This window comes from Phaethon aethereus (genome assembly GCF_964289735.1).
Source record: "Phaethon aethereus genome assembly, chromosome: 7".
Taxonomy (NCBI): Eukaryota; Metazoa; Chordata; class Aves; order Phaethontiformes; family Phaethontidae; genus Phaethon; species Phaethon aethereus.
This window is the reverse complement of record NC_138583.1, coordinates 24,174,954-24,202,780: the sequence shown is the minus strand read 5'-3', so window position 1 is coordinate 24,202,780 and position 27,827 is coordinate 24,174,954. Positions and strand designations below refer to the sequence as shown.

General features: G+C 38.2%; 1 protein-coding gene across 1 annotated transcript in view; it reads left to right on the top strand.

The window, feature by feature from the left end:
• Positions 1–17,843, top strand: part of BTAF1 (B-TFIID TATA-box binding protein associated factor 1) — a gene marked incomplete at both ends in the record, with an annotated part of 46,729 nt that extends 28,886 nt beyond the window's left edge. The window contains 19 exons of the mRNA XM_082001976.1: positions 1,744–2,170; positions 3,241–3,431; positions 4,392–4,545; positions 4,635–4,744; positions 6,568–6,769; positions 7,198–7,346; positions 10,731–10,883; positions 11,411–11,532; positions 11,743–11,910; positions 12,085–12,162; positions 12,243–12,372; positions 13,078–13,219; positions 13,406–13,536; positions 14,550–14,675; positions 15,451–15,603; positions 16,191–16,402; positions 16,552–16,711; positions 17,282–17,452; positions 17,697–17,843. Coding sequence (XP_081858102.1) covers positions 1,744–2,170; positions 3,241–3,431; positions 4,392–4,545; positions 4,635–4,744; positions 6,568–6,769; positions 7,198–7,346; positions 10,731–10,883; positions 11,411–11,532; positions 11,743–11,910; positions 12,085–12,162; positions 12,243–12,372; positions 13,078–13,219; positions 13,406–13,536; positions 14,550–14,675; positions 15,451–15,603; positions 16,191–16,402; positions 16,552–16,711; positions 17,282–17,452; positions 17,697–17,843 — 3,126 coding nt within the window. The remainder of the gene's footprint in view (positions 1–1,743; positions 2,171–3,240; positions 3,432–4,391; positions 4,546–4,634; positions 4,745–6,567; positions 6,770–7,197; positions 7,347–10,730; positions 10,884–11,410; positions 11,533–11,742; positions 11,911–12,084; positions 12,163–12,242; positions 12,373–13,077; positions 13,220–13,405; positions 13,537–14,549; positions 14,676–15,450; positions 15,604–16,190; positions 16,403–16,551; positions 16,712–17,281; positions 17,453–17,696) is intronic.
• Positions 17,844–27,827: the final 9,984 nt, after the last annotated feature.

Sequence of the window (27,827 nt, the reverse complement as noted above, 5' to 3'; positions counted from 1 at the left end):
CCCAAGCAAGTGTTTTAAAGTGGTTTGTTTTTTTTTTTTTTCCCTGGCCATTCAATTGTTTTGTCTTTTTTTTTAATCTGAAGACATCGGTGTTAGATGTGATAATAAACGGTAGCTTGTGATTTGAAAAGCTCTGGAAGCAAAAATGGAGCTCATAATGTTGGGGCAACAAATTAAAAGTTTTTTTTCTTCCAACCCCAAACTGTTGTCTTAAGCATAGAGAAAGATGAGTACGGACAGATAAGGTAGGATGTAAATTAAGAGCTCATGGATTTGAGAGCCTGCAAAATAACATGGGACTGGGGTAGGAAGGGTGTGTACATTTGGGGGGTTGAAGGAATGGTGATGGATGTGGTGCACCTTGGGACAGGGGAGGAGGGGGACTAGCATCCTGGATTTGTTTGTGTATGCAACTGGGTTGCTGAGGATAAGGGTAAGAATAAGAGAAGGTTTAAGTTTGTACGATTATGGCCATGTTGACTGTAGCATAGTGGGTCTTGAAATTCTTAGATGGTAGTATTTATGTAGTAATATGCAGTAGCTTATCTTGGACATCTCAACATATCTTTGCAGTTATAGATAATTGTGTATATGGGATGAGGGGATTTTGGCAAACAGTTTTGATTATGGCTACCATCTAAAATGGATAAATTCCCAAGGTAAAGCCAGACAGAATCATTTGAGCTCATAGGTTGTGAAGTACAGGAGTTTTCATGTACCTTAACTGTTTACTTTTGAGTCTAGTAATAGGGGTGCTTAATGAATGCGTGCTTTTTTTCAAAAGATGTCTATTCTGGATTAGAAGACTCATACCACAACGATTTGCTATTGTCTTCTGCACCCTTCTTAACTCTTCAAGTTTTCTTAAAATACAAGACACCAAACCTACACTGCATTGTAGTATGGATCTTCACACATTAGATGTAAAAAACCCCTGTGCTCCTCCTTGCTATTTATATTTTTTGCATCCTTTGGTCATTCCAGTCATCAAGGTCAGGTGCAGTAGAACTTGAGGCATCTATAGAATGAAGCAGTACAAGTCTGATAGTTGAAGGACTTGGCCTGAACATTTAGAAGTAAAAGGCAAAAACCAACAAACCTGCCCCGCCCCTCAGACCAGCCCCAACAGCTAGTCATCTTTCCTGTTCTTAGGAGCCTAACCTATCAGCAGAGTAAGTTCAGCATTTCCATGATTCTACATTGCTTTTAATCTGTTTCAGGTGGAAGATTTAAGCAACAGTAGTCAGCCAGTTGGGAGGGAGGGAGGATACGGCAAGTCCTGCAACTACTGCATTGTGCTGACTTTTTCCTTCGATTTTTGTCCCAGTCTTTCCTCAAAAGAAAATCATCTTGGAAACAACTTCTTCATGCACGGGACCTTGCACATCCTTTCTGACCTCTTGTATTCATAGCATATTCTCCTTTGCTTATCTGTCATGTGCTTACATATTACCAGAATATCTGGATGTATCTGGCAGATATAGGACAATATAAATTTGGAGACTTATGTAAACTCCTCTTTTAGCTTTGGGAATCTAGACTTGAAATGCTCATAATATGCCTGATTTTCCCCTTGAGCTGCAAGTTCAAGATTCCAGAAACTACCATGTGGAGCATTTCCTGCTGTTTGCTGCAAAAATGGTGACATGACTTGTGTTCTGCCATGAAAACCGCAGTTTTCAGAGGATAGCCCATTTTACAGTAAATGAAACAGATTTGTAACTCTTTCTTCCTTTTTATTAGGTTACTTCTGTTTTTAATGAAGTGACGTCATCCTTTACTTTGAATCCTAAAACTCTACAGCAGTTGGACAGTAAACGACAACAAGTCCAAATGACTGTTACAGAAACAAATCAAGAATGGCAAGTGTTGCATCTGCGAGTCCATACATTTGCTGCATGTGCAGTTGTGAACTTGCAGCAACTTCCAGAAAAACTAAATCCTGTTATAAAACCCTTAATGGAAGCTATCAAAAAAGAGGAGAATACACTTGTACAAAACTATGTGGCTTCATGTATAGCAAAGTTACTTCAGCAGTGTACAGCAAGGTCTCCTTGTCCCAACTCAAAGATCATAAAAAATCTCTGCAACTCCCTCTGTGTGGATCCACATCTTACCCCACTAGCAGCATGTCCTGCACAGCCTCAGAGTACCCATGAAAACTCAAAAGGTATGGTATCTAAAACTGTCAGGTTTCTTAAAATATGCCTCCTTTTCTCTGAACAAATGAGTATTTGTGTTTGGTCTTAAAATGCCAGCAGCTGAGTCTTCATTTATTGGTTATTACTTCATTTATGTATCTTAAACTACACACTGTGTACAATTCATGACGTATATAGTTTTCAGAAACTTTATGTATGAAAGATCTTTGTTCCAATTTTCAGTTAGTTACTGTTGTTCAATTATTATCCAGCTTTGATCACATTTTATTTACATGTGTTATGAAGCTTTTCATTGAAATTGAATCAGTATGGAAATTAGAGTAGCCTGTTAGAAAACAGTGTGACTTGTGTTATGTTCCATAGGCTAATAGTAAGATGATAAAAGATGAGGACAGTGTTCGAAATGAACGAATAATCCTGTGCACACTATGATCATGGATTTTCTTTAAATAACTATCCTTTGCTAAAAATGTATGGATTGCATAAACACCACAAATTAAGACCTTAATTCTCTCAAAGATTCTAACCTGCTTTGAGGTTTGACCATTATACATGTTACTTAATGAATGTGTCCTCCTTCGTCTCGGATTAGAGTAACATTCATATCTGACTGAAAATTAAGCTGATTAGCATAAACAGAAACAGCAATAAATCCAAAGATACTGATGGCATCTGCTATTATATCATGACAGGAGTCTTGAACTGTTTGCAAAGGACGCAGAACGTAAGTTTGGTAAACTTCAGAACATAATGTGTTGTGTTATATAAAAAAACCTTTTGCTAACTTTTTATATTTAACTGCAGTTTTGTTACCTGTATTTCTTGCTGAATAAGAATTTATGTGGCAGTTTGCACACTTAGATTTTTTTTTTGCCAACTCTGCAATGTGCTCTTAACAGTAACTCTACTAGGTACTTAAATTTTTCCATCCTTGAGGATGATGACACAGGTGGTTTTTAGGTTTTTTTTTTTTAAAGCACATTGAGATCTGCAGATGACTTTTAGGTAGCTATCACTTCCTCCTTACGTTTTAAACTGCAACTTAAATTGTTGTCAGCTATTCTCTCTTTTCCTTTAGGGCCCAACTCTGATAAAGATGGGATGCATCATACAGTTACTAAGCACAGGGGAATAATTACGCTATACAGACATCAGAAAGCTGCTTTTGCCATCACAAGTCGGCGAGGTCCTACTCCAAAAGCTCCAAAAGCCCCAATTGCAGATCTCCCTGCTGGCAGTAGTGGAAGCATTCCTACAGAACTTGATGAGGTAAATTTCAAAAACTTGCATTTGCAACTTGCACATCCACCGCTCCTTTCCATTAGTTTGAATTCACTGGAGTTGACAGCTTTATTATAGGGATGTCCAGAATCTTTTTATGAAAGAACTGAGTTGATGTGAAATTTTGTGATGCAAGCAGCATATGTTAGTTGATGATGATGGTTTTAAATCTTCAGTGTCTCTTCAAGAAAATTAATACTCCAGAGATATCTTACATTTAGTACAGGATATGAAGATCTCAATATAAATACATGCAAATGGATTTCCACAAACTGTGCTGTCATTGTGTCCCATTACGCATGTTAGAGTTGGTCATCTTGATGCACAATAGAAGCTCTGGAGCATTAAAAACAGTATTTGAAATATGACTGACTTTAGGATGTACATGTGACTTCCACACTTGATATGCTAAATTTTTTTGTTACTGTTTTATTCATATAAAACTTCAGCGGTGTCTTAGCAAGATCCTAGTCAGGACTGTGATTTCTGAACAGTGTTGTGGATTTTGTTTGTAATTGTTAAAGTGATGGGGTTTTGTTTTTGTTTTGTTTTAATCAGCTCTACTTTCTGAAGACGGTGGGAGCAAGAGAAAAGGCTTAATAACGAATCAAGTATTGCTTTTGGGAAATTTTGCTAGCATGCTACTGCTATTTGAGGTTCTGGAACTGGAACCAGTTGGAAAACCTCTTGCTGAAATGGGCCTGTGTCTGCAAAAGCCATATGGCTAAATTTATAGGATTTAAATAATCTGCTATAAAAGATTTTCATTTTTTCACCTGTATAAAAAAAAAAAATTTACAAAGAAAAAATTGACCAGCAAATGTGTTGTAGGTAGCTATAAACACAGTCAGAATTGAATGCTTGTATAACAATCAGAGCCTCCTTAAAAGTAATTGTTATTCTTAAATGTATCTGTCCTCACTACTTTATTAAATTATTTAATTCTAGGCTCAGAAACCTTATGTTGTACAGAGAAGAGGAGCCGAATTTGCCTTATCTACTATAGCTAAACATTTTGGTGCTGAAATGGCAACAGGATTGCCACATCTCTGGGATGCTATGGTTGGCTCATTAAGGAACAACATTCACATAAATAATTTTGGTAATTACACTTCTGATTTAAGTGGGGGGGCTGCTAGGCTAGGTGCAGTATGACAGTCTTAAACTGAACACCTTTTCTGTTTTTAACAGACCGAAAGTCCTTGCTGGAAAAAGGAGATACTCCTGCCCAGGAGCTAGTAAATTCTTTACAGGTTTTTGAAACAACAGCAGCTCCAATGGATACTCAGCTACATCCTCTGGTAATCATATTCCAAAGCAGCTTTTGTATGAAGCAATTAAACCTGTTCACTGCCACTGTTTTAAATCTTTGTTTTGTAAGGCTTCTTTTTAGATGTTTTTTTTTAAATTTTGCTCAAATGATGTTTTTACTGCACTTGCTAGCCTGCCTGTTCTCAAAGTCCTGTATCCCAGTATTGATAAACTGAAGACATAGCTTAGCTGCTGAAGATAGAAGGCTGTTCAGCCCCAAAGATATTTTTTTCCCCTGTGTCCTATAGGATGCTAAATTCTGTATTTGTTTATGCAGGTTGTAGAATAAACCACAAAAGCAAACATGTACCTACAATTTAGACTTGGTCTACCTGTTTCTGGATGAGATGCCCAAACAAGCTTGCATCCAAATTTTGTGTTATGATAATATTTATGTTATTGTGTTACATTGAAATAAGCATCTCAGCTCTGCTTTATTCTAATTCCAGATTTCCTAAACCTGGAGAACCGACAGCCTCCTTGTGCAGGCAATGCAAAAATTATGGGAGACTTCAGTTACCCCCAATAGACTGGATTTGATTATTTTTTTAAATTATTTCTTCTTACCCACCACTCAATGTAAAAGATTTATAGTAGGCACTGAACTGATGATTTCTACTCAGGAGAAAGATCCTGGAGTTAGGACAGTTCTGTGAAAGCATCAGCTGAATGTAAAATACTGGTTAAAAAAACCCAATAGAAAGTTTAGAAAGAAACAAAACAAGAAAGTCACAGTTATGCCTGCATGTGAATACAATTTTCAGTACTAGCCTATCTCCAGTACTATAGTTCAGAATAAATATAGTAGCGCTGGAGAAGGGCAACAGGATGATAAAAATACACGAACAGGCTCTCATGCAAGGATTAAGTAGGCCAGAACTCTGTCTGAAAAGGATATGATGGGCAAGGATAGGCGTTAAGGAATGGCTATAGAATTCTGAGCAGATAGAGAAGATTCATATGGAACATACGGAATTGTTTCTTTTCTATTTTAATAAAATACTGAAGTGCTTTTGAGTGAATTTAGCATCTGACATGGAAACTTTTTTCAAATATTTATATATATTTTATAGTTTTATATATAGTGTGTAGTTAATGTGGAGATTGGTTTTCAGTGTTCTAATACTGTATAAAGGTTTAAAAAAAAAAATCTTAGAAAGTCAAAGAGGGTGGAACTGGTTCATCAAAGCTAATATTTAGGGACTTCCGCACTAGGAAAAATGTGACCATCCGTTTAAGATATCTGACATAAAAACATATTTGTGCTGATGAAAAAAAAGCATGCATGTACACATGTACCCCCTTGGGAAGATGTGAATTTCCTTCTGGGTATCTCTTTTGGTGACACGGAATTAAGATGACTCCTAACATGGATAATTCATTTGCCTAAACATAAATGGGATGAATCTAGGACAAATTTGCTAGCTGGAAGTAATTCTTTAATCTAAATATGTATCTAAGCAGTAATTCTTTTTTGTTTAATAAAAAGTTCGGAGTAATTAGTACTATATTTTTTGCGGTGTGAAACACTTCTTAATTATCCAGGGCTTCTTTAATTTGCATTTTGACTAAAACCCTGAACTTTTTGTTACTCTGAATTTTAACTGTATTGGGGAGTAATATGTTCAAAGTTCAATTATGTTTTTCTTCTGAAACAACTTTTCAGTTCTAAACAATTAGATCTTATGAATGAGCCATTTCAAGCATTCTTTGGGAGGCAACAGTGACTTTAAAAGACTGTTTAATTAAAAATAATTCAGTAATTTGTTTATAATTCATACTAACTTTTTCCCCACCCTCCTCTTCTCTTCAGTTAATACAGCATTTGCCTCATCTTTATATGTGCCTTCAACATCCCAGCACTGCAGTGAGACACATGGCTGCTCGTTGTGTAGGTGTTATGAGCAAAATAGCTACCATGGAAACAATGAATATCTTTCTAGAGAAAGTTCTGCCGTGGTTGGGAGCAATAGATGACAACACCAAACAAGAAGGTGCAATTGAAGCACTAGCATGTATCCTTGCTTGAGTATTCAAAAATGTAGAAATCTCTTTGCAGTTGCCTAATTTGGGGGAACAAAAACTGTTGTCTGAAAAAAATGGGAGGAGGAATGAAATAAAATGTTAAGCTGTTTTCACCCTGTAGACAAGAAATAGAAGAAACTTTCATTTCCATTGCCTTTATTTTATCTATCAAAGGAAGTTTTGGTGGAGGTAATTCAGTTTCTCAAACCATGGAATTCACTGAGCTAAATGTTAACTGAGTAGATCAGAGCTTCCCTCCTGTACCCACTCCCCGCCATTACTTTGTTAGTAGAAATCTTGTTCATCTCAATGTAATGTATTAATGACTTTTACCTGTTGAGTGTGAAATCCGCAAGATGTATATTGATGTCAGACAATCCTGAACTGGTAAAAACTATTTCCTTAATAACGGATCCAGGTGTAATGGAGCAGCTGGATGTTGGTATTGTTCCATACATTGTTCTTCTAGTGGTTCCAGTTCTGGGTAGAATGAGTGATCAGACAGACAGCGTACGTTTTATGGCCACTCAGTGCTTTGCAACACTAATTAGACTAATGCCTCTTGAGGTAAGCGCAAAGTCCAATCTTCTGGCTTATTAAATGCTGAATAAGTAGCTGTGTTTATAGATGTTTAAACCAAATCAGATAATTGAAGATGTGTATTTTGTAATATAAAATGAGTGAAATTGGACCCTCTGTTAGTAATTTTCTAAATTAATGTTACAGTAAAATTTATCTTTGTAAGAAACTCATTTCAGCTGTGTACATGAAGTTAAAGTGTATATTCATTGATTTTACATATAATGCTGCTTTTGCTAATTTTGGCTCAAAAGTCTTAGGAGTTACATGTGTGCTTTCCCTAGGTATGTGTGCTGTTGTGTATGTGGTCAAAAGAAATGCATAAAAAAAGCAATACTGATTGAAAAGGAAAAAATGAAATAGTAATAGAAATAGTGTGGAGATAAGTACAGTTACTTATTCCTCATTCTTAAAATCAAAAAGCACCACTCCACAGTTTTGGGCAAAATATTATGTGTATTATGATCCAGGAGTACAGATTTGCTTCAGTTTTTCACTCCTACTGTAACTTGCATACCTCAGACACTTTGTAATATTGCACTTCAAGGACTACAAGGCTTCTAAGTAACTTATTTTCACCACCAGATGGTAATAGAAGACAGTTCAGAATTCATTTGCATGTTTCTAATGAAAAAGAATAATTGTCAGTTTAATGGGTTTAGTATCTTTTATTATCTCAGTTTTTAATTTAGGATAATAGAACCTTAGAACCCGATAACTAGCAGTCTGCCTTAAATGGGGCACTTTCTGCATGCTTATACTGAAATGTTAAAAAAGTTGAAAGTCAGCAAAGTAGAAATTAATTTCTGGTACGCTGCTGTTCATTCCAATGCCATTTCCACCAGTGCCCTTCATATGCATTGAAATACAGTCCTATGGAATACATGTAGCTTAGATTTTTTTTTTCTTTAAAGCTATTTTAATAGAATTTAGTGAGCATCTCTTGAAAATGTAAAATAGTTGTTGTAGTAATACAATGTAACAGTAATAGTTGTTTTAGTTAGTTTTTGCATACATATGCATGATCAGTTCATGTTTCTTTTCCATAGTTGCTCAAGAATGCCCTTAGGACTTCCCTTTCCAGTTAAGGAAGTTCAGTATCAGATATTGAGCTATATTAAATATGCAAACTTAGAGTGAAGTAGATTAATAATGAGAGAAAATATCAGTGTTGTTGTGGTACATCTTTTGAATGCTAGCAATTTTAAATGTCAGGTCAAACAAGGAATTTAAATTGATAACTGCAGAAGGGTTGAAGTCATCTCTGTGAAAAGAGTAGGGGATAGATTGATAGGGACTAGGAAAATAGGTCTTTTATGGAGAAATACTTTATTAAGGAATCCTTTTTTGAGATTGAAATAACTTTATTATCAGGTTTTCACAGACAAATTTTCACACATGCTTTGTGTGAAAAAACTTATGGAGTGGTGTTTTATGGATACAGTTTTACTTTTTTTAATGGGAAGACTTTTTAGGGTAGTCTTGACAGACATTTCATAAGACTAACTCTTCATTTTCAGTAGTTACAGTGGTATGAATGTCCCTGAATCATGACTTACAGTTCTGTAACAAAACAAAGAGTCTAGCTAGTATTTTGTGTTAATTGCTGGCATTTTATATACTGCCCAAAATGCAAGACCTGAACTCAGCTGCTGGATAAGTAAAAACAACAGAGGCCTGAATAAGCTTGGAGTTTCTAATCTGTATTTTTATGTTAGTTTCTAATTGTGAGGAATGGGAAACAATAGCAATAAATGAGTTGGGAGAACTTAATAGAATCATAGAATAGCTTGGGTTGGAAGGGACCTTTAAAGGTCATCTAGTTCAACCCCCCACCTGGAACAAGCAGGGACATCTTCAACTAGATCAGGTTGCGCAGAGCCTCGTCCAGCCTGACCTTAAATGTTTCCAGGGATGGGGCACCTACCACCTCTCTGGGCAACCTGGGCCAGTGTTTCACCACCCTCATTGTGAAAAATGTCTTCCTTCTATCTAGTTGAAATCTGCCCTCTTAGTTTAGAACCATTACCCCTTGTCCTATTGCAACAGGCCCTGCTAACAAGTCTGTCCCCATCTTTCTTGTAAGTCACCTTTTAAGTACTGGAAGGCTGCAGTAAGGTCTCCCTGGAGCCTTCTCTTCTCCAGGCTCAACAACCCTTCACAGAAGAGGTGTTCCATCCCTCTGATCATTTTTGTGGCCCGCCTCTAGACCCTCTCCAACAGGTCCATGTCTTTCCTGTGCTGAGGGCCCCAGAGCTGGACGCAGTACTCCAGGTGGGGTCACACTGCTGCAAACAGCAATGCTCAGTTTCCTGTATCGTTATTTTCAATTTCATCATTTGTTCAACCATAAAAATTAAAATATGACTGAGAAAGATTGTAAGATAAATGGGTCAGCTTAATCTGTCCTGTTTTATTGATAAGCAATCATGCTGCAAGTTGATAATATACTTGAGCCAAATTAACTGGTATGGTACTCACAAGTGGGACATGTCCTTTTAAAAGTGAGGGTTGGAAGAGCAGTTGAACAAGTAGGCTGTTGTCTGTCTGTATGTATGTACTTAAATACCTTTTTGGAGCACTTCTAACATCTCAAATCTGGGTTGCTTTTCCCTTTCCTTAAGTGATTAGTAACTTGGGTTTTGAAGTAAAGCTAACTAAAGATGGAGGTGTCCCAGAAAACTGGGATGACAGATGTGGTGATGGAAAACATCAGTGCCTCTTTTGCTACTGTATATCATTAGCAAGCAAGAATGTCTGAGCATACTTGGTCCCCAGACAGCTTCTTTGGGCTTCTGGCCTGGTATGGAAAGTGCCTGGGTAGCCAAGGTCTGCTGCTATAAACCTGGAAGGGTTTAGGTTTTTCTTTCTCCCAGTAGTTTTCAGCTGCTTGAATTCATCCTATGGATTTCAGTATCACTTTAATTTTACTAACATCTGTAGGGGAAAAATCCATCTAACTTTGGGTGATAGACTGTGTCTAAGGAGAAATGGGTGTGAAAGGATTCTCTAGCCAGCTAGATATACTCTCTGATTAGAAGTGGAACAGCTCAGTCTTTGTAAAATCTTACAAGCATAACCAGGATTTCCCCTCTTCTGTGTGATTGTATCAAGTTTTTCAGTGTGCCCTTTGGGGCAGAATTTGTCTTTCGCACCCTACAGCCCTGGATGAGTTGATCTGCAAGGAATCAAACAAGTACAGCACTGAGTTTGCATTTATACAATTGAGAAGATTGCGGATCTTTGCCACCTGTTTGTTCAAAATGTCTAAGCTAGTATGAGTTTTGTTAGTATGAGGTTTTATTTGCTACTGTCTGTGTGAGAATTAAGTACTGTAACCCTTATGTTACTGCTTTAAAAATATTATCCTAGGCTGGTATACCAGATCCACCAAACATGTCTGAAGAATTAATCCGAATGAAAGCTAAAGAACGTCACTTTCTGGAACAATTACTGGATGGAAAAAAACTGGAAAACTATAAAATTCCAGTACCAATCAAAGCAGAGCTCAGAAAATATCAGCAGGTAACAGCTTATGCTTTTATTTTAAAAGAGCAATAAGTTCCGGTCTGATACAATTTTGTGGAAGGGTAGGAGTTGTTCAGGTGCTGGGTTATTTTTGCTTGTGGGTTTTTGTTTTGTTTTTAACTGTGTGGCGTATATCTTGGACTCTTGGGCAAGGAAGGCAAGGAAGAACAAATTAAGTAATGCATGCCACTTATACTGGTTTTCTTTTAATCACACACACACACCCCCTTTATGGATTGTGTCATTTTTGTCAAGGAATGGCCAATGGGCTGTGCCTCTCTTGGGCTGACTATGCCAGCTCACCAGTGCAAAGCCAGGCCTCGTCGTGCTGTTTGGCCACTTATTCTTCCCTTTATTCCCCTCTCCTTTGAGTGAACGGCCTGTAGTGGATGCATTTATGGTGGGAAACAGGCTCATCATTTGGCAGTGATGGATGATAGAACATACAGATGTTTGAACTGAAGCTTAACTAGCCTAAAGCCAGTTTTTACTTCTGAGGCACTCTTCTTATTTTCCAATTTCAGGATGGAGTGAACTGGCTGGCATTTCTCAATAAATACAAACTTCACGGAATTCTTTGTGATGACATGGGCTTAGGAAAAACTTTACAGTCCATTTGCATTCTTGCAGGTGATCATTGCCTCAGGTAAGCTTAAACAAATAACACTCTATCTTAAAGACTTTAATGATGGGTTTCATCTATGGTAATGACTCTGGACATAGTCCTGGGCAACTGGCTGTAGGTGGCTTTGCTTGAGCGGAGGGGTTGGACCAAGTGACCTCTAGAAGGCCCTTCCAACCTCAACTATCCTGTGAAAAACATTTTTTTTTTTAACTTGTTTTGATATTCTTAAAGGGCTCAGGAATATGCAAGAACAAAACTGGTCGACAGTGTTCCTCTTCCTTCCTTGGTGGTGTGCCCTCCTACACTCACAGGACACTGGGTGGATGAAGTGGGCAAATTTTGCTCAAAAGAATATCTTAATCCTTTGCACTATACAGGACCTCCTACTGAGAGAGCAAGGTAATGCACTTTGCATTTATGATTTGGGTAAAATACCACACACAGAACTTTGCAATTCATTTGACTACTGAAGCATAGTTTGTGGGCATGGTAAAACTTGTGATGGTAGATTTCATGGCTGAAATAATAACGCATGTAAGGAACACTTCAGTTATGATCTTTTTTTTTTTTAAGACTACAACACCAGGTGAAAAGACACAATCTCATAGTGGCTTCATATGATGTTGTGAGAAATGACATTGACTTCTTTAGGTAAGAATTGGTTTGTTTTCTGAGGTTTTTAATAGCTTAGAATTTTAAATGCTACTTAAATCTATCTACTTCTTTTCTAGAAATATTAAGTTTAATTACTGCATTCTTGATGAAGGCCATGTAATAAAAAATGGAAAAACAAAGCTGTCAAAAGCAGTAAAACAGCTGACTGCCAATTACAGGATAATTCTTTCTGGGACACCAATCCAGGTAACTGCTTGTCTTTTTTTCTGAGTTGGGTGAGTAGTAGAAAACAAGCAAAAGAGAGCTACTTTGCAGTCCATTTCACTGTGTTTTATGTCAGAGTTGCCTTGTTCAGTGTATACACTGGAAAAAAGCCTTTCATTGCCAAATGCTTGAAACTTTTTTTTCCCTTCCCAGTATACCCATGTATAGGGGAACGGGTGCAGGATCCATGGTACTAATGAGGCTCAAAAGTTGGCAACAAGACTTTCTCTACCACTTGTTCTTTAAGTAGCAGGAAGAGAATTTCTTTATTTCTATATTCCTTTATGCCTCTAGTGAAATTAGCAAGAAATTTGACTCGAGGAGCTCTAGATTTTGGGCTTTGTTGAATATTACTTGTCTGTGGAGTATCTGTCTCATCCAGGACTAAGACCACTGATGTCTCCTGGGTTTTGTTGTTGTCCAGAAGAACTCAGGGTGGGGCTTAAGATGTCAGACACTGTAGAAAGTCCATTTATATGGAAAGGGCATGTACTTCCTGTAACTTAGGTTACATCAACTTAGGCTGATGAAAGAGCCACCAAGTTCCGGGAGCTCAAAAGTATGTTCAAGTGTTAACATTTGTAGTGTTTCCTAGGCAGTGTTAAATATGTATGGAAATGTTTCTGATAACTTGTAACAATTCATTACTTTTGAAAATAATTTAACAAATGTTTCTTTTATGTTCAGAACAACGTCTTAGAGTTGTGGTCGTTGTTTGACTTCCTTATGCCAGGATTTTTGGGTACTGAACGCCAATTTGCAGCTCGTTACGGCAAACCAATACTGGCAAGTAGAGATGCCCGAAGCTCCAGTCGAGAACAAGAGGCTGGTAAGGATCAAACGTTAAATCTTGGTGTTCTCTTTAAATAAGAACCACTAATGAAAAGAGAAAGTTTGGTCAGTTCCAGTGTAAGAGATTGGGGGGTAGGGGGGACCTGAATGTTTTTAATTATTATTTTCGGGGTTTTTTTTCCTCCTTTCCCTCCCACCCTGCTGCTTCTGTTGCCTTCACTAGGGGTTCTTGCAATGGAAGCACTGCACCGCCAAGTTTTGCCATTCCTGCTAAGGAGAATGAAAGAGGATGTACTGCAAGATCTTCCACCCAAAATTATTCAAGATTATTACTGTATTCTCAGTCCTCTACAGGTATGCTTAAGAAGTGGCTGGAAGCTTAGTTTTTTCAACACAGTTAAGACCACGAAGAAACCACTTCTGTATTCCTGGGTCAATCTGATGTCAGCTCTGACATTCTCTGGGACCACAACACTAGAATGTTTTTCTATTATGTGTTTAAAAACTAATTTCAGTCCATTTGCAATAGAGTTAGTTCTTTAGCTTGAATTCTGGCATTGTTCAACAAGAACAACATCAAGTCATCTGCAGATTTTTTTAAAGAAAACTTTCCAAGCTGTCGTGCTTTAGCCGCAGCTAGCAATTAAACACCACACAGCCACTCACTCGCTTGCTTCCCACCCTGCAGTGGGACGGGGGAGAGAATTGGGAAAAACTCATGAGTTGAGATAAAAACAGTTTAATAGGACAGCAAGAGAGGAGGAAACAACAATGATAACAATAATACTGACAAAGGAATGTACAAGAACAAGTGATGTCTTAATACAGCAATTGCTCACCACCTGCTGATCGATAGCCTGTCCCTGAGCTGCGATTCCTGCCCCTTGGCTGACTCCAGTTTATGTACTGGGCATGACATTATATGGTAGGGAATATCTCTTTGGGCAGTCTGGGTCAGCTGTCCTGGCCGTGCTCCTTCCCAGCTTCTTGTGCACCACCTCACTGGCAGAGCATGGGGAGCTGAAAAGTCCTTGACTTAATATAAGCACTACAACTACTTAGCCACAAGGAAAACTTCAGTGTGTTATAAACATTATTCTCATACCAACTTCAAAGCACAGCACTATACCAGCTATTGGGAAGAAAAACAACTCCATCCCAGCTGAAACCAGGACACAAGCTGAAAGAAAATAACTTGCAAGAGATTCCACTCTTAATGTTGATCTTATGCTATGTATAAAATAGCTTTCTTGTTTTATGATAATTCAGAACTTTAACTCATAACTAAATTCTAAAAATGACTGTTTTGTCTTACTTCTGCCGGGGGAGACACATACTCATTCTCTTGTCTGGGGCCTGGTCTACAGGTTCAGCTTTATGAGGATTTTGCCAAGTCTCGTGCCAAATGTGATATTGATGAAACTGTTTCTTCAATTTCACTGAATGAAGAAGCTGAAAAACCAAAGCTTAAAGCTACAGGTCATGTATTTCAGGTACAGATTTCTTCAGTAATGCTTACTACCTAGTTCATTTATTTCTGGTAACTGTATTTCTGGCTTTAATAAAAAATGAAAATCAAAATAGTTAGATCATATGGCCACAAATGCATAAGTTAAGTAAAATATTTAGATTTTGGATCAGATTGCCTGGAATGTAATGTATAGCTATTATGCTTAAAATTATGTTTTTGTGTCTTAAGTCATATAAAACTGTCTTAACTTTTTTAATGTGTTATACTCATCTATTTTATGGATCTTGGATACTACTCTCAATTAAAAACTGATTACCAAAAGTCCAAAACCTCAAAACAAGAGGGAACTAATTTTGATCTCATCAGTTGTTACACACCAAAATTAAGATTCTAAAACATGAACAAAAATGGTTCTTAAGGTTAGATCTCAATTTATGAAGGTTCATGGTCTTGCAGAATTGCAGATTAAGTCTTGGCTACTCGGAAACAAAATTTTCAAAGGCTCTGCACAGCTTCCAAACGCATTTGCTATACCCCACACTCACATGAAGGTATAGGAAATGGTAGTCTTTGCACTGTTCCTGCAACAGGAACCAAGACCTTTATGCTTCTAACAGTTACTGGATACAGTTTGAAATACAGGTTGTATTAATATAAATGTGCAACTTTGTTTTAATGAAAATACACCCAAAATGTGGCTGTGGCCCCTATACTTACAATCAATTTTGTTTATCCTTTTTCTGTAACTACACTGTTGCTAACCATTTATTTGAACTTAATTTCCTAAATAATTAAAGGCATTGCAGTACTTAAGGAAGCTATGCAACCATCCAGCATTAGTGCTAACAACCCAACATCCAGAATATAAAAGAATTACAGAGCAACTTGCAGCTCATAATTCATCCCTTCGAGATATCCAACATGCACCTAAGCTGTCTGCTTTAAAACAAGTGAGTAGACTTGCATGTTGTGCCTTAAACTTCCTAAATTTAAATAAAAACCTACTGGCGTTAGAATTTAGAAGGTTTTGTTGAAGACTTCATCAGTATGAAAACTGATCTTAAGACACTCGTTAAGTAGCAAATGAAATAGAGTATAAGGGTTTATTGGCATATGCCCTATTTTTCCTGTTAATTCAAGGGGGGGGGGGGCACAAGCTTGCTTTAAAATGATGATGTTTACATAATTTTTGCTCTCTTGTCAAAAACCTTACTTTTATTCTGTTTCTTACTCCTGCCTCTCTTGTTACAGAAAAACTTTTCTCCCATTTATTATACAGGAGATTGTTAGCTTGATAAAGTTAGATTGCATTACTTAGTTAAATTCTACTTTAACTAAAGCAAAATGAAAAAAATTACTGTTCTGCTGAGACTTAAATTTTTAATGGTTTGACACTTTGCATTATGTCTTGTGACTGTGACAGACTTCCTTCTGTAGTTTGTCTCTTATTTCTACTTTCTATAGTTCATTAATGTCGATATTTACATGAGATCTACTGTCATTTTCATGATACACTTTAATGCTCTTCTACTTTAAGCTGCTGCTAGACTGTGGTTTGGGGAATGGTGGATCTTCAGAAAGCGGTACAGAAGCTGTTGTGGCCCAGCACAGAGTACTTATCTTCTGTCAACTTAAAAGCATGCTCGATATAGTGGAGCATGACCTTCTCAGGCCTCAGTTACCTTCAGTTACTTATTTACGACTAGATGGCAGCATACCTGCTGGTCAGAGGCATTCCATTGTTTCACGGTAAGCATATCCCTTCATAACCAGTATGAGGACAACTGTAATGAACTGTATTATTTATATGGTACAAAATTGTTTTGCCTCAAAGAAGTTGAGGTTTGTAAATTCATTATTTAGATGAGATTTACCATGCTTGACTTTTTTGTATGCAGGTTTAATAATGACCCATCTATAGATGTCCTTTTGCTCACTACTCACGTTGGTGGATTGGGACTTAACTTGACAGGGGCTGATACGGTAGTATTTGTGGAACATGACTGGAACCCAATGAGAGACCTGCAAGCCATGGATCGGGCACATCGCATTGGGCAGGTGAAAATCTCTTTAATTTACCATCAGTTTTTTTTCCCTTGCTGAACTCCTGTTTCTTTGAATTTGGATAAGGTTGTAGCATATAATAAAAGTGATGTCTGGGGGTTTCCAGCAAGCTTTCATTCACACCGCTTTCTTGCAAACATGCCAGATGTTGACGTGTGTACTTTCTTATCCTATCCCAAGCTGGTATGCCTTCTCTTCTGTACTCCCTGAGCTGCTGAGGAGAGGCCAGGGAAGAATCACCCTTCAGTGGAGGAAGAGATGCAACTGAGAGAAGGAACTGAAGGGAAGCCCCACAGGGTTGTCCTCCTCTGCCTGGACAGGGAAAGAGTGACTGCTGCTAGTCTTCCTCTACAGCTATAAAAAGCAGTGAATTCTTAACTTCCTGAGTACAGATGTAATTGCAGGTGTTTCTAGTATACGCTGGCACAGTGTCATTCTTTTCATCTAACATCAGTGAAACTTATTGAGTACAAGTACTGAAGGGTAACTGCTTCCAGACTGTCCATGATGAATACTAAAAGGTTATGTTTTCTTGAATACCTAAGATTATTTTTTTTTTTTCAGAAACGTGTTGTTAATGTGTATCGCCTGATAACCAGGGGAACTCTAGAGGAGAAGATCATGGGTCTTCAAAAGTTCAAGATGAATATTGCAAATACAGTGATCAGCCAAGAAAACACAAGCCTACAGACCATGGGAACAGAACAGCTTCTTGATCTGTTCACTCTTGACAAGGTAAAGAACCATTTTTACAAATACTTTCCAAAAATAGAGTAAGCTTAGAGAAAAGCTTTGCTTTGAAATGTAAAATTTAATCACATGAACACTTGAAGTTGGAATGAAGAATAGTAGACAGCGCTCTGAAAAACAGGAAGAAGTGATTATTTCCCCAAAAGAATCACCAGACTCAAAGAATTTTGTATATTCCTGAAAACATTATTCTATATATTAATTGATTCATCTTTTTTCTTTTGTGCAGGATGGAAAAACTGAAAAAGCAGATACTTCTACCTCTTCTGGGAAAGCATCAATGAAATCAGTACTCGAAAACCTTGGAGAACTATGGGATCAAGAACAGTATGACACTGAATACAGTCTTGAAAACTTTATGCATTCATTAAAGTAAACATCATATAGTCGTAATACAACTGCTGCTAGTTCACGTATTTTTCTGCTGATATTCAGCAAACTTCAAAGCATATATAGTGAACCTTTAGCTTAATGTGTAAATAGACTTATTGAAAGAAGAATCTTCAAAAGACTGGCACTGAGTAGTGTCACCTGTTTCACTGGGGAGTTACTCTGTCTTAAACGTTTGCACTGTATAAAAGAACTTTAAATGTAAACATTGTGAGGTGGTTTGAATTTTACTTGTTCTGAATGGCTGCAAATTCTTACTTGGTAGAAGAAATAAAACAAAGCAAGTTTTTACATATATTAACAAGTGTTACTTCTGTTTGAAGTTAAGTCCACCATTATTTCTTTTCTGTATCTATAATAGTTTTGTACAGTTGTTTCAGTGAGTACTTCAGGTTGTTCAGTGTACATTTTTCTTTTAAATGCAAGTTGCTTTTATGGTGTATTAAAAAACAACTTTCAACTTAAACTTTCATGCAGATCATTTCAGGACTTTCATCACCAGAGGCAAAGCCTAGAAGCCTTGAAAGTATTGAATAATTAAATGGCACTAGGTATGTGCACCCACCTTTGTATATTGAGTATAAATATATTATGCTCTTCAGTCTTTGACACCATCTTGAGAGAACAGCTGACTTGAACTTTTTAATGTAATGAGCTATATTAAATACAGGTAATGGCCTATTTAAGGCCATGTTTGCATCCTGTTAGCAGGGGTGTACTTTTTTAATTTATCTATAAGGCTAGAATATAGCCACTTTGAGATGCATGTATTCAGTACGTTTCAATCCTATATATTTTTTGTAACTAAAAGAAGAAATTAAATATACAGACATTTTCCAGAAGTAGATTTTACACTGTCTAGGATTCTAAAATCCATGCTAAAGTGACTGTTTACTAAACTGATGCATGATTTAAAGATTCTTAAAGGAATAGGGAGGACTTTTTTCTTTAGGAGAAAATATACATAGAAATACCTACATTCAGTTTGAGGGAATTGAATAGTTGAAATTGTGTAACAAAGATAGTAAAGGATTTTAATAGCAGTGAGTGAGAATAATATGGCTGTATGTTACGCAGCTTTTTATAAAAGGGAGGCAGTAGTAAAAGTGTGTTTCTAGGTGTGCATATGTACCAGTATATGCACTTTTTATAAATATTAAATTATAGATAACTTACAGCAGTTGTCTGAATACATAGAATATATGTATAAATATAAAACCTAAGGTTTGTAGCTTGCTGTGTGCTTAAGCATCAGAGCTTAAAAACCACCAGAGACCTCAACTATGTAAAATAAGATTGTTTTAAAACAATATATATAAATCAAGACTGTTCTGCAGCATTGGAGATGAATTAATGTCACATTTCAGTAGTTATGAACTGCCATGTTGTAACTAAATTAGCATTCCATGAAAATAAACAAAACTGGGAATATATAACTTGTATGTTGTGTATGTCCATGTTAAGGTTTTTTCTGTAGAGAATATTTTTTTCACTGTAGCTGACTGAGTAAAAAACTAATGCTTTTGGAAATTACAGATGGATTACTAGTATTATATTAGTTCATTTCTACCTTCATACATGGAATAGTTCTGTTGTGCTTTCAACTGACAATCCAAGTGGGGAGAGAGACAGATGGGGCTTGGTGTTCTGTTTGCAGAGAGATTACAATTCTGGAATACTGGGTACTTTAAGATAACTTGCTGCAGTAATCTGGTGGTAGTGCCCAGAAATAACAAGGTATTTGAATAAATAAGCCTCTTTCTTAGTCATAAAATACTGCATATGTTTTTCTTCAAGAGTTTTATTAGTTGCAGTAGTGGGAAACTGTTTGTCTCCTGTTGGAAAACAAATACACAGCAAAGGACCGCTTTAAACCAGTTACTTATGACATTGAGGTTGCTATGCAACTGTAATACTTTTAGTGATGGCTTTCTTGGGTGTGACATCAAAAAGACTCCTGCACCTGGAAAATGGGGGGGGACAGATGTTACAATAATTGTTTCAAGATTATTATATGTACTGGCTGATCTTAAGTGTTCTGTAAATTAACACTTTCAAAATGGAAACCAGCCGGAACACTGCAGTAAGTATATTAAAAAAAAAAACCCAAAACATTTTTAGTTACCTCAATATTTAACTAAGAGCTTTTCTATGCTTTCCAAGCTAGCACACCATTTACTATGATGCAGCTTGTTAGTGCAGTGTTCTCAGTGCACAAACTGGATTCGCTTACAGCTAAACTCAAGAAATACGCTCTTGGAATGCCTCTAATGCATTTGACCTGTTTAATAGGGATTCAGCTGGACCAGACCAAGGTCTGAGGTTAAACAGAAGAGTTGGGTTTTTTTTCTAGGCTGAAATAAAAACTTCAAAGATAGCGCAGGGATGTCAGGTTCTCAGCACCAACCATTTTGCTCTATAGCTCTGCCCCTACTGCAGTGCATTAGTTGCTAATGAAGACATAGCCTAAACCTTGAACTGACTGCACAGTCATTACAGGCCCCAAAAAACATGACCCCTGAGCACAACCGCGGATGCCCATGGCTTGATGCATTGTGTGTTATTTGCACGTAATACTAGTCTATCTCCATTATTTAATGGCATCAAAAGAACACCAATAGTCACCAAATCTCAGAAACCACCAGACCTCAAAATGAATGATTTTTCCCAGATTCAAAGCTTGCTTATTTGTGAAAACTGAGTACCTCTTAGTGGTCACCACATTCTGGGCTGGAAGAACTGCTTTGAAACACCTGTATACATAGTGGTGCTTTTCAACCAAACTTCAAGACTTCTTAAAATTCCACTTGAAACTGAACAGAAAAATATCATCTGCAAATGTGCACCCAGTATGCATAAACATGCCTTCTGAAATGTCTGTTAAACTAAGAATTTAGTCTGACAAGTCTTTTTCCATGCATGTCACCTTTGGAATCCATCTAAGCTGCTTGCTTTCTGCAAATGTAGTTATGACTACTGCAGGGCTGTTGGGTTTTTTTTATCCTGCTCCCTAATGCTTCTGGAGGGCTTTTTTACAGCTTGCTGAAATCAGAATTACACTGGAGATCCAAGGTATGCATGCTCACAATTTAGTTTAATTCAAATTTGTTCAAGTTTAGTCTTTTGCACTAGATGCCCATTATCTCTAGAAAGCTTGCATTTTACCTCAACATTACCAGATTTAAAGACAAATGCTTACAACACTTACCGTTAGTGGTATCCTCAACTTTATTACCATACCATGGTTCTACAGGTTACTAAGGCAATGACCACATTTTTCTAATTGTGCCTTAATGCAAGCAGAAGTAGGGCAACTTAAGCCATATTAGGAACTGTGGAAAACTTCCAAGATGAAAACATATTCACATATATCAGATTTTATGAACTTGCTTACAAATGGCAAATAATATAGTGTTAAATAGAGCTAGGTGTGCAGCATTAAATAGAGCTCTGGCATAGGGCAAGCTTTGCATCTGTTAAGGACTAGAGCAGTAACTGACTTGTGGCTGGTGATAAGTTGCTTTGTAATCAAAAGCTTGGAAGCTGCAGTGAGATGCTTTATAGTGAAAGTTAATTCACCTTTTAAAACACATTTCAGCAAGTTACTTCAAGGGCAGCTCTCTGAGTATAAGCATTCTTACAGAGGTGATTATTCATCTGAATTCTTTCAGTGTCACAGTTTCTGACACAAATTCAGAGATCATGGGTTTTACTGTATTGGCTCCTTATCTTCTAGTGGCTTCACTAGTTCTCCAATATTCTCTATAGCAGGTTTGGAGGTATCTGTTCAGTTAGTTACACTGTTTAAGGCTAACCCGCTGTTCAGGAGTCAAGCTTTAGTCACTACTCTTAGCAGCCAAAACCAGAGTCAAACCCTAGCTGAAATGGGGGATTCTACTCAACAAAGGAAAGTCTCCACTGGTGTGAGACTGACAAAACTACCCTCCTTAGTATAGAGGTGCCGCACCTGGGAGGTGCTTCCTGTGAGGACCATATAGCAGCAGGGTAACAGAGCTCTAACTTCACACTGATACAACTCACAGTGATCTTGGGTATGACCCAAGAGGGGAGATGCATTTCTTTCTTGTGCTCTGTGCATGCACAAGCAGAGCTTTCTGCTGGCAAGATGGTGGCATTGGGGGGAGGAAGGTACTAAACAAGTGAGTGCATCACAAAAAAATGAAATTGCAATCCACAGATTAAGAGCAGGCTTTCAGTCCTCCCCCTTCATAAACCTTATGCAATAAACCACAACAAAAATTTAATTTTCTTCTATTTCTTACAGTAAGGAACCTTTAATTTAACAGAGAGTAGGTGGTCTGTGCCAAGCTCCTATGCATCTTTTTTCCTTGGTCAATAGCTAAATATGCTACGTAATGGTCAATTAAGTTTTTGGGTTTTGTTTTGGGTTGTTTTTTTTTTTTTTTTTAAAACAGTCCTTCCTTCACTACTCTCTTGAAGTAGGGAAGGATCTCCATTTCTGTAGTGCTCTCCCTTTTCTTTATTACTATATTGTCCAAAATTTAGCAGTTTGTAAGAGCTTGGTTACCCTCAGTGCCTTGGGAATATGAACTGCATGTGCACCTAAAGCAATCAAAATCTTAAAAATAACTTCCTGTGAAATTTTTCTTCAGTAAAACTCTCATCTGTGAAAGCAAGATGTTTGAGTACTCCACTCAGCATTTTACTATTGCTTAAATGCTATGATAAGTTGTTCAAATTTGGATGTTTATAGCCAGTCATGATAGTCCTGTGCAAAGAAGAAATTATGAACTGCATTTACCCTTGTTCAGGGTAAGAAAAAGGTGCTTCTACAGTGCAAATGTTTCTACAAACCAAGTTTTACACCAAAAACTTATGCCTGGTGATCTGCAATGAATACCACAAATGCACATGCTTCTAGCTCTTACTGCAGAGAACCATTTTGGTTTTTTCTTTTTTAACACACAACAGTGCATTTACTTGAAAAGGAATACTACTGGAACCTTGAAATGGCATGTCTTCACATTTTTTATTTGTATTGCCTGCACAACAAAGGGTTTAAAAAGGAATTTACTTCCTACAGAAATACTAAAGAACAGTTACATATGGGTGAAGCTGAACAAATATTACCAGGGCACACAACCTCAAAAACAAAAATGAATTTACATGGGCTAAAGTATGTAGCCTATCCTAAAAAGCCTTGTTGACTGACCAGAAAATACTCTTGCTGCTGAGATATGCTGTGCTCTGGAACATTCTTTTCAGCTGAAAGAGAAAATGTGCCTTGTCATTTTTATTTTTTTAATTAAAAAGAAAAAGCAAACACAACCAAGAACAAGACCTATCCATTCTAGGGAACAGCCCTCTATTCAAGAGCTAGACTGGGTGACCTAAGACATCTTATATTTAGCTTTTATTTCTACTGAAAAATGCAGCTTGTTTTATTGGCTCAGAAGGTTGATTTTTGTCTTTCCCAGTAAGTGTACTAGGCCCATTGGGATCTTGGTTTTTTAATGCTAAACTACAATAGATATGCAAGAAGATAGAGTTAACTTTTAATGGTCGTCCTTTGCTAAGGCTAAGCCGTTTTTATGAACTACTTGCACACACGGGGATCCAAACTTGCAACTTTACGTCTCCACTTAAGTTGTACGCAGCCACCACTGCATCTGCACAAACCAGCACACCTGAACATCAACATTGCAAACACTTAAAAATCTTCTGCTTCACCTATCAGTAGAGCTGTGCAAATATATTTGAAATAGATTTAGTACTTTCTTATTCAATTTAAATAAGTTTTCAAGAAAGTGCAGTGCACCTCCTGAAAGGCAATTCATTAAAATTAAGGTCTCTATTGGACTGGTTGGAAAGAGTTAAGTCCAGGAGGCCCATCACTTAAAGCTGAAATTATTTGAAACAATGATATGTTAACTCTCAGAGTAGTCTGTAGAAACATAGGGCTCTGGTACCTTATGTAAGGAGCCCAAGTTTAATACATTTGCCTTTTTACTTAGATGTGGGCCAAGGCTTAAGGAGAAATAGCATCTCCTCATCTCACAAGGGGTTTTATAAAACTGAGATACTGTAATGATTAGCACCAGCAGTGGGGGCAAAAACAGCCATCTTCCACCAACCAGAGGAAGGTTTGAATTCTGAGCAGTAAAAGGTGTGGTAAAGGCTTAGGATCATACTTTGCAGAATAAGGAAACGAAATACTGACCTTATGAGACAAACAAGGTTAAGGAGGGACCGCATATGGTCATATGGTACTTGCACGAGAGCCACATCAAGCTTACCCTGGACCTAGAGCTTTCCAGGCACAGAAGTCATAACACGACAGATAAGGGTAGGGTGCTATCACTATACCCATGTAAGAATACCCACCATCACACAGTAAGGCTATTTGCTCAGTCCTTCATAAAGTCAGGAATGATGCTCATAACCTGATTAACCAGCAAGTATTCCAGCCACCAAGTTCAGGTTTGAAAATTACACTTACTTCCAAGAAAAAGAAAACTATCAAAAAAGATACATTTCAAATACTACTACTGGAGCTTTCAGGACAAATATTTAAGCTGCAATATGGCAAGGACTGTAATTTCTATAAATTCTGATAGATTTTTCTGTTATCAAATAGAGTCCATTACAGTTCAGTGACTGCAACTGCCTCTCCAAATGCTAACGTCAGCTGAGTGAAGTGCCACCCTCAACCACCACCACCTTGAACGTGTCATTCCTCACACACTACTATAATTCTCAAGACTGGTACACCACTGATCTCTCATTAAAATAAACTGGAGGAACGAACAGCTGAATGGGATAAGAGGCTGGTTTTCAGAATCCCACGTTTCTGTGCAGATGAACAGTCTGAGATTCTATGAAAAAATTAGCAGATCTGCTGCTTACACAAACAGGGCTAAGACTGAATTTACATTGACTAAAAAGTTGCCACTTAAATCCATTTTCGTATATAAATATGTGGAAGACTATACAATCTCTAACACTAAACTATGCCAACCCTGAATACTTTAAATGGAAGAAAGGAATAGCTGAAGAAACAAAGTACCTACCAGCAGGTAACACTAGGAAACTCAAACATGGATTTAGGAACTTTTTTACGTTATCTTTCCTTTCCCTTTCCCTCCCCCAAACCTTAAAAAATAGATCAGGATACACACTGATCACACGCTCAAAACTTGTGCTATTTTCTTAGCACAAGTGGATAGCTAACTCAGTGTTGGGTGTCTGTCATGTGGGTAGTTAACCCAGTGCTGGGTGCCTGTCGTTAATTTAGCAAGTAATCAACATATGCTCTTACAGGTGATGACCTGAAATATTTTCTTTTAAAGTAAAATTCAGACCAGGATTTGCTAAGTTGTAAGAGGAAAATTCTACATACTAAAGGAAAATGTTTACTGCTCAACTTCCATTTTTAGATGCGGGAAGGAAATAATTTAGAGCGCAGCAACTTCAAACCCATAAATTCAGACACAGGTATAAAAACTGCAGGAAAAGTAGGGAAGGGTGAAGTTCAGAAATGGGGAGAAAGGAAGAGTAATATGCCGCATCCTGACAAAGGGGTGTTCCAGGAACGCGGTAAATTGAACTAATCCGCAGTTCAGTCACAGGCTTAGAAATAGCTGAGCTATCGGAACATGCTGGCCACAGCTCCAATACACTCTGGTTCCAGGGGCCTTTGCACGGTGATGCTGAGCTGTCCATGCCAAGTCTGTGCCTGCCAGAGATTTCCCAGATGTCAGAGTAATTACATTTCATAGTTTATGCACGCTGGCTGCTTAGATACTCCATCGAGAAAACAGGAATACTTATCATTATACTAGCAGCAAGAGAATTGAGTGGTTAGCTGAGGTAGGCTTTTTGCCACTGTTCCTGTGTTACTTCTCTTTGAATGAACATTGTTCGTACACGTTTATGTATTCTAACACTGTTTTGCATGACTCGTGCTGCACTTAGGGTGATTTAATTATCACAGCCTAGCATCCTAGAAATAAAGACTTCAAGTAGAAATCTGTAATGATAAGCCAAGAGAAGAGCTAATGCAGATGTTCAAATCTAACTGCTTTTGCAAGTTAGTAAACAGAGCTTGAAAAAGTCAGCTGAATTGTGTACGATCTCTGCCACAGCCAGAGAAGGAAAATATTAAAAAGACATCAACTCCCAGAAAGCAATGCACTCTGATGCCTGCCTCTCTTCTGAACCAGAGCTACTTCACTTAGGAGCAAAATTGACTTTTGACTCTGTGTTAACAAAACAAGTGTAGCTTTAGGAAAAAGCTGTACGGTATTTTGATTTGTTTCTCCACACTGCCCACATCTCCACTCAGTCCAAATTCTAAAACACTTCTGAGACACTTTCAACTGTTCACCCTTGGTGCCTCTATCTTGCAAGGATCATCACTCACAAAATACAACAATCCTGTCAACCAAACCGAAAGTACTGAGGTGCTATTTTCTGTTCATGTGGAACCTTTGGATACCTATATAAACATAGGCAATGTTCCTGTCTGTGCATAAAGTCAAAATACTGCCCATACTCATATTCAGGAGAATGTATTTTCAAGAGACTGCAAGAGACAAGCAGCATGCAGACTAACCAAACCAACAGTCACTATCAGCCAACCAGTGTCTTTTTTTGATTAATTTAATGCTCATCCACTTAAGCATCCTATCAGTTAAATTATCAGTTCATTTGCAAGCTGGAAAGGACAACATGGCAGAATTCAAAGTTGATCTTTCTGCTTTCTTTGCTGCCCTGGTTAAGAGCTGCAAGATGTGATCAGCATTTCAGGCTTCTCATGGCTGGCGCAGTCAGCAGTAGTTAATTATTGTTTGTAAAATGCAGAACTGTGTGTTCTCGCAGTTACAAGTTACATCATTCTGTGGCTGTGCCTATTATTTATCAGCTGAAGAGCAAGGCAACAAACAAAGTAAGAAGAGTAGGGGTGGGAAAAGTACCGTGATAGTTTACATGGGCTTGTGTGGGGTGAGGAAGACTGAAGGAAGAGGAAGGACATGAGAAGCACTTGCAATCAGCCCATTTTCCCTGTCTCAGTTTGGTTTATTTCTCAAAGTTCCCACTATGCAGTATTTTTGCCCCCAATATAGATGTGGTCACAGCTCCCAAAGCCACCACAGCATTGCTGTGAAAGAGATTTCAATCCCTTACCCCTGTGAGCCTAGTGTAACACTTCATCCTTTTGCCACCTGAGCAAGAAAGATAGCTCCAACCATCAGCACAGGAGCCTGGTGTGCCACCGCCAGAGGAGATAAACTAACCAGCCAGCCTGAAAGTCTGAATAAGCTTAAGTGGTAGAAGGCTGGGAAGACACTGCAGCTTCTTGCATCTGCACAGAAACCTATAGAAAATACAACCCTTAGACATGGACTCCAAGGGCCAATGCTGGATGCAGTGGAACCAGGGCTGCCTTCATACCCTCACCTTCCCTCATGCTCTAAATGTAATAATAATGATAACAACAACTCTAAATCACAAGTGCACCCATCTCTCAGGTATTCCTCTCAGCTCTGAGCTCACATGCACTCTCCTCCAGCACACCCCAGCGCACTCACAGGCAGGAGCCAGCAGCAGCAGCACGAGGAGCAGCCCGGCCGTTAATTTCTGTTGGGCAGCACGAGGACCGCGCCCCGCCCCGCCCTCGCCTAACCCATCGAGCCTTCCAGAAGTCGGCGGCTCCGCTTCGGCCGCGTGCCCAGGTAACGTAACGTTTCTTAGGGAGAGCGGAGGGGCGGTGCGGGCTTCCCCCGGCCTCCCTCTGAGGCGCCAACGGTCGCCGCCAGGTGCGAGCCGGCTTCGACATGCTTTCCCCCACCCCCGGGTTTGCTGTTGGGCACCCCTCAAAAACTAAACTGCCACACAAACAAGGGCGAGGCGGGTTGGGCCGCAGTTGTGCCCCCCAGCGGCGGCATTACTGCTCGGCTGCTGCTAGAAAGGTTGGGCAGTGCTGGGT